This window comes from Brassica napus, chromosome C2 (genome assembly GCF_020379485.1).
Source record: "Brassica napus cultivar Da-Ae chromosome C2, Da-Ae, whole genome shotgun sequence".
Classification (NCBI taxonomy): Eukaryota; Viridiplantae; Streptophyta; class Magnoliopsida; order Brassicales; family Brassicaceae; genus Brassica; species Brassica napus.
This window is the reverse complement of record NC_063445.1, coordinates 2,188,369-2,200,927: the sequence shown is the minus strand read 5'-3', so window position 1 is coordinate 2,200,927 and position 12,559 is coordinate 2,188,369. Positions and strand designations below refer to the sequence as shown.

Here is a 12,559-nt window from a genome sequence, read left to right as displayed (position 1 = left end):
CTCGTATATTCAATAATTTCACCGGAAACTGGGAAATATATATCATGGTAGCTGAACATGTGTTCCATGAGATCAGCCGTGTCATCCGTTAAATGACCATTATGAGTTGTCGAGTACATTATGGAGAAGTTATCTCTGTTTGACTGGTATTTTTCCTCTGAATTTTGATGGTAAGCTGTCTATCAGGATCTGTGGTCGCAAGCTCTGTCTCTGAGGAAAAGGAATAGGAAACATGTGGTTGGTGGTTCATGATGATAAACTAAATCGAGAACTCTAAATGTACAGGGGTTTGCTCATGCTTATATGGTGATAAGGGCTGAGGTAAGTTGACTGCATTATCAGTTTTCCATAACGGTTGTAAGTTACACGTTTGGTTTTATTGTCCTGAGTTAATGAAATTGTTGTTATGACTTCTGACTCTCCTTCTTTCTGTTGTTTGATGCGCACCGCTCTATATTCTTGTGTGTATGGGTTTAACTTCAGCCGGTCCGATGTTTTGAAATGGTAATTAAAAAGACTTGCTTATGATAAACAAATCAAATAGAGACGCCATTATGATTGATGCATTCAGTGTTTTTTTTTTTTAATCACAATATTTTTCTGATATAGCAGTGCTTACTCTACTAATTCTTTCCTTACTCTACTCAGGTTTCTCCTATTACTGCAACCATGCCCGTCTTATTATTTATATGAACCTTGGGCAAATTTTAGTTCTATGAGGACAAACAAAACAGTTTTGCAAAATGAATCTTAAACTATTGAAATCTTTAATTGTTATAAGATGTTTTTCAAAAAATTTTGGATCTAATGCAAATGTTCCTTTTGCATATGCCTAGAGAAGAAACTGGAACTTAAAATTGACCAACTATGCGATTTATATTCGAGTCTTTGATTCAAGAGGCGTGACCAATTAATAACAAAGTATAATCGTGTAAACATGTTGACAAAAAATCAATTAAACATTTTTTAACTTTATATAAAACATAGTTAAAAAAAACTTTATATAAAACATAGTTTAAAGTTCAAAAAAATAACAAAGCTTTTATATTCAAATATAACATTGCTTGCATATTAGTCGTCAAAAAAAAACAAAGCTTTCATATTAAAAAAAAAATGTTTTTATATAAAAACGGCTGCTCTCATAGCTACTACAAAATACTTAAAAATAATGTGCATGTATGATCTACTGCGAAATAAACACATTGACTGCATCACTTTCATTTTTTTCTTAATCATTTTAAAGTTTGATTGGTAAAACACAGCCATTCTCTGTGCCTACTAACAATCTTAGTTTCCTCATTTTCAGAGAAATGATTAAGTGCAGGCTCAGTTATAACATGTTCTGTTTAAGGGAGTATCGAAAGAAAAAAATCAAGCAAGCAAACTAAAAGTTAAAGGCTCAATCAAAGATGGAAAAAGCATCAGATATAACAAAAGTAAAATAACCAAACATCAAACTTGAAGAAAAAACATTAAAAATGAGTGTAACCATCGTTATTTTAAGAAAGATAAGTTCAATGTTGCAAAACCAAGGTCTGAAAATGAAAAGAAATGAAGCATAGAGTTTTAGTAATCATAAAACCACCACTAATCACACCTTAGCCACATTTGGCTCTCTTGGGCTCTTCTCCCTCAATATTTTCAGCAGCCCTTTTCACCCTTTCACCATCGGATTCTTCTAAATTGACTCCAATATCTGGGTCTTCTGGAGTGAGCACCTTTGTCACAGTCAAAGTTTGGGTCTTGCCAGTCAAATTGTGGGTTGATACCTTCACAATGAACTTGCGAGTCTGTCCTATGGTATCAATCAGAGCTTGAGGGACCGAAACCAAGTGATCAGATCCTTCATCCTCGTTGGCCTAACATACATTTAAACAATTGTCACTATACATTTTTAAATATCTTGGGAGTATACAGTTAAATAACAAAGCCAGACAGGTTTGTAACTACCTCGAAATAACTCTCAACCAACTCAGAAGCCTTCTTCTCAGACAGCTCATGACCAGAGTCACCAAGGAGCACAAAAACCGCCTGGTCATTATTGTCGTACACAGATATCTTGGCTAGGTACCTGTATTATGAGAAGATTAATAGTGAATGCATCGAACGCATGAGTATAGGTAAAATGAATCACTTACTGTGCAACACCAACAATATCACTCTTCCCACACTTTTTACACATAAGGGTGGTAGACTCTTTGGTTGCCTTTGTGTGGCACCCACCACAGCCTATGTAATACCATCTCGAACCGTGTACAACATCAATGGTTGCTATGCACTCAAACCAAGCAACCTGCACAATACTTTTAACAATTATATCAGAAGCTAAGACTATCCTACTGAATATTTATACATTGATAATGCACGACCTTAGCATCTGCCTGCTTCACATAAGAAAAGAGCTCGCCTATGGTCACTGTCTCAGTCTTAGTGACAACGTTTGCATCAACTCTCTTAGCAACATCCAAGTTCGAGTTCAACCTGAAGACAACCTCCAAACATCAATTGCGATACTGAAATAACAAAAACGATATTTAAAACAGGAATGCTTACCAATTGAGATAATCTCGGGTTGCTTGAACATCACTGTCCATAAATATCCTTGACGACGCCATAGAAGAGAGAGATAGGGCACCTACAACAGTTGCAATGTTATAATACATAGGAAACTATAATGTTAAACGAAACGTGGAGTTATGCATATATATATCTAACATTTGTTATTGCGGAACCTATTGGGGTTAATCAACTATCAATTATTTACATACTTTTCAAATGTCTCATAGCTAATAAGCTCTAAATTCAATTAACGCAGGTCTACTGCTCAAAACTAACCTAACCAGATAAGATTCCTTGACCATCCTATGCAACTTCTTAAAATGATAAGAAAAAGCTGATGATACAAGCCTCCATATCGTTTCGGGTTTAAGGTGGTGACTAAGATAACACTCGCAGTTCCTCCAGACGCCTTGAATCTTTCACCAAAGTCTGAAGCAGCCTTGTCCCAGAGGTACATCTTCATCACCGGACCACTATAACATCCAATATACATGTGGTAAGAGAGTCGATATATGAACATGAAATGAGATATAGAGTAGCTTACTCATGTGTTTGAACATGAAGCAGAACTCGTCGGGTTGAAGCTATCTCGGCTTCATCTACCACGAGACTGTCATTGAGGACCTGCCCATTCACAAGTTTGATGTGGCCAACATAATCTGCAAAAGAAAAAAATCAAACTCAATACTTTATATTTTATAAACCCAGCCATGAAACCTAAATACCTAAGACTGGATCAAAACATTATCATAGCCTAACAATGCTGGATATATTTCATCGAGTAAGAACACATCATATATGATTAGATTAAACATGATACTATACAAACAGTGAGAACTTACCATAAAGATCCCCTTTCAAGTCGCATGCAGCATTGAACTCCTCATATCCATAGAATCGGAAACGGTCCCCAGGGAAACAAACCGAACAGTCCTCTAGTTCAGAGAGGACAGAGGTCGATGAGAAGGTGATGGTGACACTTGGCTCGGATACCCGATACAATGTCTTGTTATTAGACCCGAAAAAATTATGGAGCCTGTAAATGCCACCAGCTCTCATGTGTGGCAAATAAGTGTCCATCCTCCCAGCTGGGATGAAGCCGAGATTGAGTTGAATTAGAAAAGTTAGTCAGTAAATCTTTTTAAAAATATATTATCATAAGCTTTGAATAAATGGTTTATACCTCTTGGTCGATGAGAAGCATTTCGAGACCGATAAGCAACTTCGTCTGAACATTGCGAGCTTCCCAAAAGTGGATCAACCGAAACATTCATGAGGTCCAAATTTCACATATTTGAAAGACATCACTCTCCCAACATTGGCGGAGACAATAGCTTTTCCCCTGACGCCAGAGGAGACAGCGGCTTTGCTTCTTACGCCTGAAGAGACACTGGTCTTCGCGGTCTGAATGATCGGACCTACAGAGAAATATGAGCGTTTCCATCATCATATAATTAGTTTCATCTCTGTAACACAATTGTATATGTTTTTGTATGTACCGTAGAAAAACTATTAGAAAAAAACGTACTTGTTTGATCTCACTGTCCTAAAACACAAACTCAAACTGAATAATTTTTTTTTGGGTTATCAAAAGGATTTGGTCGGCTATATGGTATCAGAAAAAATTCATTTTCTAATATAATAGCTAGAAGCACTTTTAGCAAAAATCAAACGAAACGATTCGGTTCTTACCACTGGGATTCTTCGAATTAGGTGAGCCGATCGAGACGCCGGAAGAGACACCTCTATTGCCGCTGGGTTTGGTCAGACTTGGAGAGGATACCAAAGCATCGCCTTTGGCTTTCTTCGAGCGGGGATCGCCGATCGAGAGGCCGGAAGAGACATCGTGTGTGCCGATAGGCTTGATCGGACCGGAAAAGTCGCCAGCCTCACCGTCTTTTGGTTTCTCCGAGCGGGAATCACCAGAGAACGCAGATTTTCTGTTGGAACTCATTGCAATAGCGATGTACTAATGAGAATATAGAACGAAGTTTTATCGAAATAAAACTTCGATCGAGAGCTTTATAAATAAAATCTTGATGAGAAGAGCAAAGCGAATCCATAGATGAGAATAAAGAGAGATGAAGTGGAGGATGTATTGATGGTTCGAGGATCAAATCGTGAAACGGAACGGAGAAGAGGAAGATCAAAAGGTACCGAATTGATAGAGGGAAGTAGGGTTGAAGGACTGACGAAGGCGGATCTCGAGTCGGCATTTCTCGGTTCTCCGCCTCTAGAAATAATGGGCTTTATGGCCCAGCTAATATCACGTCAAATTTTTATTAAACCGCGGGCTTCATGGCCCAAACCATATCACGGTAGATTTTTTTTTTTAAATGCAAAGCCCAGATGACGTGTCAAAACATTATAACGTGATTGGTTGATTTAAGTGTCCGACGTGGACAGCCTCTCTAATCAGTATATCGCCCTTTTAATATTTGTTTGATTACTTTCTGATTACGTTAACTTATGTATCTAATAATATCGACTGGCTTAGTTTCTGGACATTATTAGGTTCTAAACTTTCGCTAAAGCATGCCACTAAGTTAGAAAATCTATGAAATTTTTTTTATCACAAAATAACTTATAAAAAATAATATTGTTTAAATTAAACTATAAACCATATAAAATTCATAAATATTTTAATTTTAAAATTTTAGAAATATGTATCATACTCGAACTGATAAAAAATAAATATTTATGTAATTTTAACTTGATCAAGTCATTAAAATATAGTTTATATATTATTTGTTATTATTTAAAAATATTTCTTAAGAATTGATGATCAGCTTAGTGTATGAAACCATTCATCATTTCAAGTGTAAGAATCAAGAAAGCATTACTCATTTCAAGGCACATTTTAAAAATATTAAAGAGCCACCAGAAACAGAGATGTTAGAAGAAAATAGTACCATGATCCAACTATAAGTTATGTTATTAAAGCTATTGTAGAGATGTGATCTCCTCCAAACACATGGGAAGATTCGTAAACCAGCAAGTCTACATGAACCTACCATGCCCAAAAAGAAACAGGCTAGAGGTGATCATCATCAACCGGCCTGAACTTTCTTACCATCTTCGATGAAGAAAATGGATCTTCCAGGTACCTGGATATAGGCAATGTAACAGTCAATAGCTTTTAGGAAGGACTTTGAAAAAGGTTTTAAAATATGCAGAGAAAAGCTAACAAAGAAGGATAGTTATGCTACATCAGGCCAAGTGCCTTGTAATGAATTCAACGATGTCAATGAATTCAACGATATCATATGTCCTTGAATATCTATTTGCTCCTTTTCAGTTGGTCCCTGAAACGATCATATTTGTTCCCATTCGTCACAAGCTCAGCATCACTAATATATCTAAGTACATACCCTATACTTTATATTTTGATATGTAATCCATATTCTACATACCTTGACAACTGATGCTCCAGTAGCAAACTTCTTCCCGAGCTTTTTAGAAGCGTGACTGAGTTTTATCCCTGATGAACAAATTTTAAGCAATGAGGTTTGTTTCAGCCAGTAAGAGGAATAACTAAGATGTCACACTACTAAAGAAGCAAATAACTCACCACAGAGTTCTAGTCCTTTCACAATGGTGATACACTTTCGCTTGTTACGGACAACCTTTTCAATAATAACTTCTTGCCTCTCCTATTCAAGAACAAACGGGTTTGTATGAAATAAGATTGAAAAAGCAAAACATTGATAAGTAAGTCCATTTTCAAATGTGTGTAGGAGGGGGAAAATTAGACTTACTTTCTTTTTTAGTTTTCCTCCAGGAAGGCGTTTCGCCTCCTCCTTCTTGGATCTCCCTCCTACTAATGGAGAATCCCATGATTAAATTTTCTTTTTTTTTCAAATGCTGAATTATTTCCATGTTAAGCATCAGCACCAATCAGTAACTCTAGATCTCTTACTGGCTGAAACAAACCTCGGTTTAACAGCTCGATTGTAGATTCCCCCAGTGAAAGGGAAACACTACACATGCTTCCAGCCATTTAAGTAACTATATATATAGTTGGAATTCTAAAGAGCAATGTGCAATAGCACTAACGTGTACTAAGTATGAGAGAGAAGATCCCACATCGGAAATATGACTTGGGTCAATCCACTAATTGTCAATTGGTTTTAAGTTGGAAGTCCAGGAAACTTATCATGGTATCAGAGCGGGCCCAATACTCAGACCCATTAATCCGGCCCGGACAGTGGCCCGATCATCCCATTAGCTGATGACCCATAGAAGGCTCAGTTCCGCCGAGATCGCTAGAAAATAGAGCATGATTTCGGAGGAGGTATGATGGATTCTGTGAGATTAATGGTTATACGCACCATTATCTCGAAGGAGGGTATTGGAGAGAAGATCCTACATCGGAAATATGAAATACATCGGAAATATGAAAAGAACTTGAGTAATATATAAGGTACTTGGGTCAATCCACTAATTGCCAATTGGTTTTAAGTTGGAAGCCCAGAAAACTTATCACTAAGCACAACTTCACAGCCTTATGTATACTTGCAAATATGTATGTTTACATACCCGTCTGAGATGAAGAGGGTGCACCGTCAGCGCCACCTGAAGAGATCCCCACGGACTGGAGTTTGTCAGAAATATTATCTGTTGCCTTCTCATTAGCTTCTGAACACACAGTTAATAATAATTCACATCATCAAATATTACTAAGTCGTAAAAAAATACACTCTCATAACCCAAAGAACAGAGTAGGGAACAAAAAGCATCAAACATCATCTATGAATAGAAGATACACAAAATAATACAGGAACCCAAATACGCAAGTGATGTATTTTTCAGACATGCTTATAGAATGCTTACAAAAATTCATTAAACTGAACCAGTACCCATATCAATGTTGTAAGCAATGTTCAAAAAATTGTTAGAGGATAGTTAGGCATTTTATATGGGCATTTTATATGGGATTATCGATTAAGCAGACGCCTAGACTAGACTGATTTTTTAGAGCATAGTCTGATTTTAAAAATTGTTCCGCTCTAGGTGTCTGTCTAGACCAATTTTTAGAACATTGTTTTAAGTATATGAATCACTAAGACAATCTAGATCAAACGAAGAATGGTTGAAGCTTATAAAGCTAGGGTTTGATATTTGTTTGAGCGTGTACCTTTGAGTAGGTCAGGATAGAGATCTGGAGCTTTTTCAATGAGCCATGGCATACATCTGCCGAAATCAGGACCGAACTCGCAGTAATCGCAGGTACAGAGCAAACGCCACAGTACAAAACCTTCGCCGGCTCAAGCTTCTCCGCCATAGATTGATGATGATACTCGTATATGATGAAGCCTAAACGATACTTTTGTGTGGCAAAGTTGAAGCTGGTTCTTCGCTGCCCTGCGAAGTGAAAGATGTCAGTAACCAACAGAGAACACGAGCGTAAAGCTCTCGGACATGTGTTGGCCTGGTTTCGAACATCTATCAGTTTCTTTGTTCGCGGGCTTTTTTGAAAGTATCTTAAAATTTAAGTATTTCCTGACAATTATATAACAAATTAAATATTTTTTTCTGTAAAGTTAAACTACAATGCACATGTTGATGTTATGAAATAACATTTGAATATATTAAACTACATACCATTTATGAATAGAGTCTACATTGAATATAACATGCAACTGCTAGTTCAAATAGTTTATTCACTGAAAATATATCCCTACCTTCAATTAATATGGTGAAATATTATTTTTCTTGTGTATGATTACATCATAGAACCCAAAACAAAAAGAGAGACCATGCACGTTCTCTTTAGATGGCGATGATATCATTGATATGTGAGATCAGATGGTTCAACGTCTTACATTTAACACATCTCTTCAACTGTGGTTCTTCAATATTGTCACTTTCTTTTTGCATTTTTAAGGTTCTGTCAATGTTAGTATATTATGATCTTTACTTCAATGCTCAGTATTTAGTTGTTCTCAAGTAATGTAGTCACTGCCATCTCCAGGTTTTTAGTACTCAATTCCTTATATTACATCTATACTATTAAAGCAGGATCCTATTGTCATAATTACCTTAGGGGCATGTTTCCTTCACTAACATTGCATGTTTCATTAAGGGCAATTAAGTAATATTAATAACAAATCTATATTGGGTCATTATTTTTGGATCCAGCCCAAATCAAATCTCTCTTGGGCCATTTGGGCCTATTAAAAAATCAGATTCAATTCTCACATTTTTTTTTCCTTTGGACCATTGAGTCCAAGTTCAAATAATTTTTTTTCAACTATTCTTAATTATTATTTTTTTCTTTTCTTAATATAATTTAAGCATTCATAAAAATAATTGAATTTTTTTATTGAAAAGTATAAATTTTTATTAAAAGTATATAATTTTTTAATTAAAATATTAACCCCATAATAAAATTAATTTATCAGAGTTATACCAACTTAATTCATTAAAAAAATAAAGTTTAATTTTTTAACATAAATAGTCATTTAAAATGAAATACGATAAATAAAGATAAAATTTTTAAGTCTTTTATAAAATAAAACACAAATATATGAAAATGTGACATTTACTAAATATTTGTCAATTGAAAAAAAAAACAAAAATAAACCCGCTCTTTGAAATCGCGGGTCAAAATCTAGTTTATAATTTTAAATAAGAAACTCCCAAAACAAAACATCCAAGAAAGGTTTTAGAAGCTGTGAATTCTCACTGACTCTTCTCTGCAAATTCGTAACTAAAAACTGAGAAACAAATCTTCTTTTGGGATCATTCCAACACTAATACAAAATCCAGAAGAAACCAAAAATAAAAATTCCAATTGTGAAAAATTTAAAAACTCCATTTCCAGACCTTGACGCTCAGATCAGAGTTACACTTAGTCCTCTTCGAGGTTGCTACGGTCGGAGTTTTACCTTTTGGTACTGTCCCTTCGAACCCTTGACACGTCACTCTGATCTCCACTCCTTCACTCTTCACCTTCCCCATTCGCAGTTTCACCTTCGTCCGCATCACAATCTCAAACCCCACGTGCGCACGCGCCAGATCCGACTTCAAACGCCGAGCTTCGTCCGGATCCAGCTCACGCGCCGGCGCAGACGCCGCGATCACGCCCCGAAACGATGTCTTGTTCTTGTTATCACTAAAGAACGCCGGAAGCGTCCCGTTCGCGACCGTCTCGCCGGACTTGGCGGACTTGACGGCGACGGCGAAGGGGTCGTAGGAGAAGGTGAGGTGGCCGTTGGGATTCTCCGAGAGGAGAGTGAAGTTGAAGAAGGAGGAGAGGTGGGAGACGGAGGTGTCCGACGCGGTGGTGAGGTTAACGCGGCTGATCCGAAGCGACGGGACGGAGAACGACGGCGGACGGGGGCGGTAGATCACGTACACGGCGGTGGCGGCGATCGCTGCCATGAGGGCGAGGAGGAGGAAGATCAGAATCGACCAGAAACAGCAGCAGCAGCAAACTCGCCGGCAGCTTGGCCGTGATCGGTGGTGGTGGCGGCGGCTGTATGGCTGCGGACGGTAAACCGGCCGGTTAGCCGGAATGTAGGTTTGTGGTTTTTGGTTAGCTGTGCCGTTTGCTGTTCCGTTACCGTTAACGGCAGCGGGAGCGGGAGGAGGTGCTGGTGGAACGCCGTCAGTGGCGGTTGGTGGCTTGGAAGCTGGGAAGACTCGGTCAGTCATCTTCTTGTCTGTTTCTTTCTCTCCCTAGACAGATCTGAGCAGCAGACAAGATAGAGAGAGGGACAACACAGTGTTTTGTATGGAATCTTAATAGCTTTAAATGTGATATCATTAATTAAATTATAGAATTCTCTTTTTTATTGTTTTTTGGTTTTCGGTTTTTTTTCCTTAGGTTGTTGTGAATGTTCATGACTTCCATGCCAAGTCTGTGAAATCTTTATTGGGCGGTAAGAAATTATTAATAATTTATTATTCCATAAAAAAAAAGCTGCCCCAAAGTAAAATACAGTTTTTCAATACAGAATTTTCCAGTAAAATATGAATAATTGTTATGAGATATTTTTGAGAAAATAATTAAATGAGGAATGATGGGTAATTGTAAAATAGTAATCCACCGACAGGTAGTGGTAGCAGTTCACTTTTTTTCTTATAAAAAAGGAGTGCACGCAATTGAATAAGTTTGAATTTAAAGTTAGTGCAGGTTTAAAAAAAGGTAAAATTAAATGAGTGCAGATATTGTAATAAATACTACTAGATTATGGATCCGAAGGTTGATATAATTAGAATAAGCCATTTTGCTCAGAGAGAGTAAATCCCAAGTCAATAAGTACTTGCTTCACTGCCTCATCGGTAATGCTGCTATGATTTCAATGATGTTAATCCTTAATTTCGAGTTCTCAATTCCCAAGATTAGCTTATACGTACTCCGATTCAGTAGCTTTAACTCCAGACTACAGTTAATGTCCATCCATTATCTTACCCTTCCATCGAGTGGGCTTTTGGACTAGCATAAGACTTGAGTTTCTGGGCATAGTAAGAAATAAAATGTTTGGGCCTTATATGTAGTTTTTCTTCTAAATATCCATGGGCCTTGAACTTTTTGCACACTTGTTCTATCCTCTTGTACACTTGTTCTATGCACAGCTTCCGTTTAACATATACATTAACCTCACTCCAATGTGATTCTTAGTTATATAGTGTTGTTTCATCTTCACTTAGGAGGTATCAGAACTCATAGATCTTCTATAAAATTTATAAATAATCAAACATAACACATAGTTCAAGGTTTAGGTTAGCCAAAATTTTCAGCATATTTTCCCCGTTTGTTCCATCCAGTTTACGTTTTACATACCACCGGTTTAATTATTACCGGTCATATCAGCAGATATCCATACCGTATCTGACAGGAATTAACTTAATTAGTTTTGTTAATTTTTGACAACTTTAATTTTACTAAGATCACACATGCTGACATTCGAAGACCATTTGATTTTTTTCGAAGGTCTATGATTCTATAAAATCTGACATTTTGTTATTATTTTAGATGAATTATTCAGAATCAGTACTGAAAATGCTATTTTTGATTAGATATAAGCTAAGACTATAGCTAATTAACTAAAACTTGGAAGGAAAAAGATCAAGTTTTTTTTGGATCAAGGAAAGAAAATTGGACTGAATTTAGATATTACTTCTCATGACCGAAACACCCGTCAAACATTTCCGACCGCTATTATGGTCAGAAGTTTCTGACGGATATTTCTGACGGAAGTTCCGTCAGAAATTTCCGACCGAAATAATTCGTCGGTTTTCGGTCAGCCATTTTTGACCGTTTCTGACCGCAAAAAAATTTCTGACCATATAGATCTGACGGTCAGATCCGTCGGAAATCCGTCAAAGCAGGCCATTTCCGACCGTTTTCCAACGGATATGACGGTCAGAAATTACTCATTTTCTGGTAGTGTGATTACGTTAGGACACATATACATGGAAGTCTTTTTTTTTTTTTATCAACGTATACATGGAAGTCTATGGCTTTGATTAGCAATCATCATTTAATCGCGAAATCATGACATGAAAACAAAGTTACAATAAATAAAAATTAAAAATCATCTTATATATATAGAGGACTAAATAGAATACTTAACAAACTAAATTTCTGAAATCAGATTTAGTCAAATAAAGAAATTGGTATCCAAAGAAGACATGATAGCCTGTATACAATTTAACTGCAGAATACTTATAATTCTTTTGTCATGGTTTATATACTACTTATACACATAAGTTACTGATTACAACAGTGTATTTTTTCTTATAAAATAGTTCGAAAATCAGAGATTATCAACAGAAAAGAGGTCTAAAATAACATTAAAAAATCTTATTGATATCAGTTTTAAATAGTTTGGACTTGTAGTAAAAATAGTCAAAGCTATTCTAACCAAGTGGAGGTGGCTTGCCGAATAAGAGTGCGCATTTTTAATCGAATCCTACTTACTTTCGAAGATGTCGGCGCACGTTAACCTCTAGTATTTATCCATTTATTTTATTATTTATCTGTGGAAGT

The 12,559-nt window shown here is 36.5% G+C and overlaps 2 protein-coding genes and 1 pseudogene across 2 annotated transcripts; all 3 read right to left on the bottom strand.

The window, feature by feature from the left end:
• Positions 1 to 207: 207 nt before the first annotated feature.
• On the bottom strand, positions 208 to 3,639 carry LOC106401088. The gene is made up of 7 exons (XM_048747730.1): positions 3,402 to 3,639; positions 3,104 to 3,218; positions 2,948 to 3,032; positions 2,370 to 2,492; positions 2,139 to 2,293; positions 1,951 to 2,071; positions 208 to 1,859 (listed from the first exon to the last, which is right to left on the bottom strand). Exons 1-7 carry the CDS (start codon positions 3,637 to 3,639, stop codon positions 1,599 to 1,601), a joined length of 1,098 nt encoding a protein of 365 aa, XP_048603687.1. The 3' UTR covers positions 208 to 1,598.
• Positions 2,195 to 7,919, bottom strand: LOC106379603 (annotated as a pseudogene).
• Positions 7,920 to 9,224: 1,305 nt separating this feature from the next.
• Positions 9,225 to 10,480, bottom strand: LOC106383677 (NDR1/HIN1-like protein 6). The gene has a single exon (XM_013823754.3). It carries the CDS (start codon positions 10,216 to 10,218, stop codon positions 9,367 to 9,369), a length of 852 nt encoding a protein of 283 aa, XP_013679208.2. The 5' UTR covers positions 10,219 to 10,480; the 3' UTR covers positions 9,225 to 9,366.
• Between the last annotated feature and the right edge of the window lie 2,079 nt (positions 10,481 to 12,559).

Coding starts and splice junctions, on each gene's coding strand:
- LOC106401088 (XM_048747730.1), bottom strand. CDS start 3,639: ATGGACACTTATTTGCCACACATGAGAGCTGGTGGCATTTACAGGCTC. Junction 3,219..3,401: donor CTTGAAAGGGGATCTTTATG/GTAAGTTCTCAC, acceptor TTTCTTTTGCAG/ATTATGTTGGCCACATCAAA. Junction 2,294..2,369: donor TGAAGCAGGCAGATGCTAAG/GTCGTGCATTAT, acceptor AGTATTGTGCAG/GTTGCTTGGTTTGAGTGCAT.
- LOC106383677 (XM_013823754.3), bottom strand. CDS start 10,218: ATGACTGACCGAGTCTTCCCAGCTTCCAAGCCACCAACCGCCACTGAC.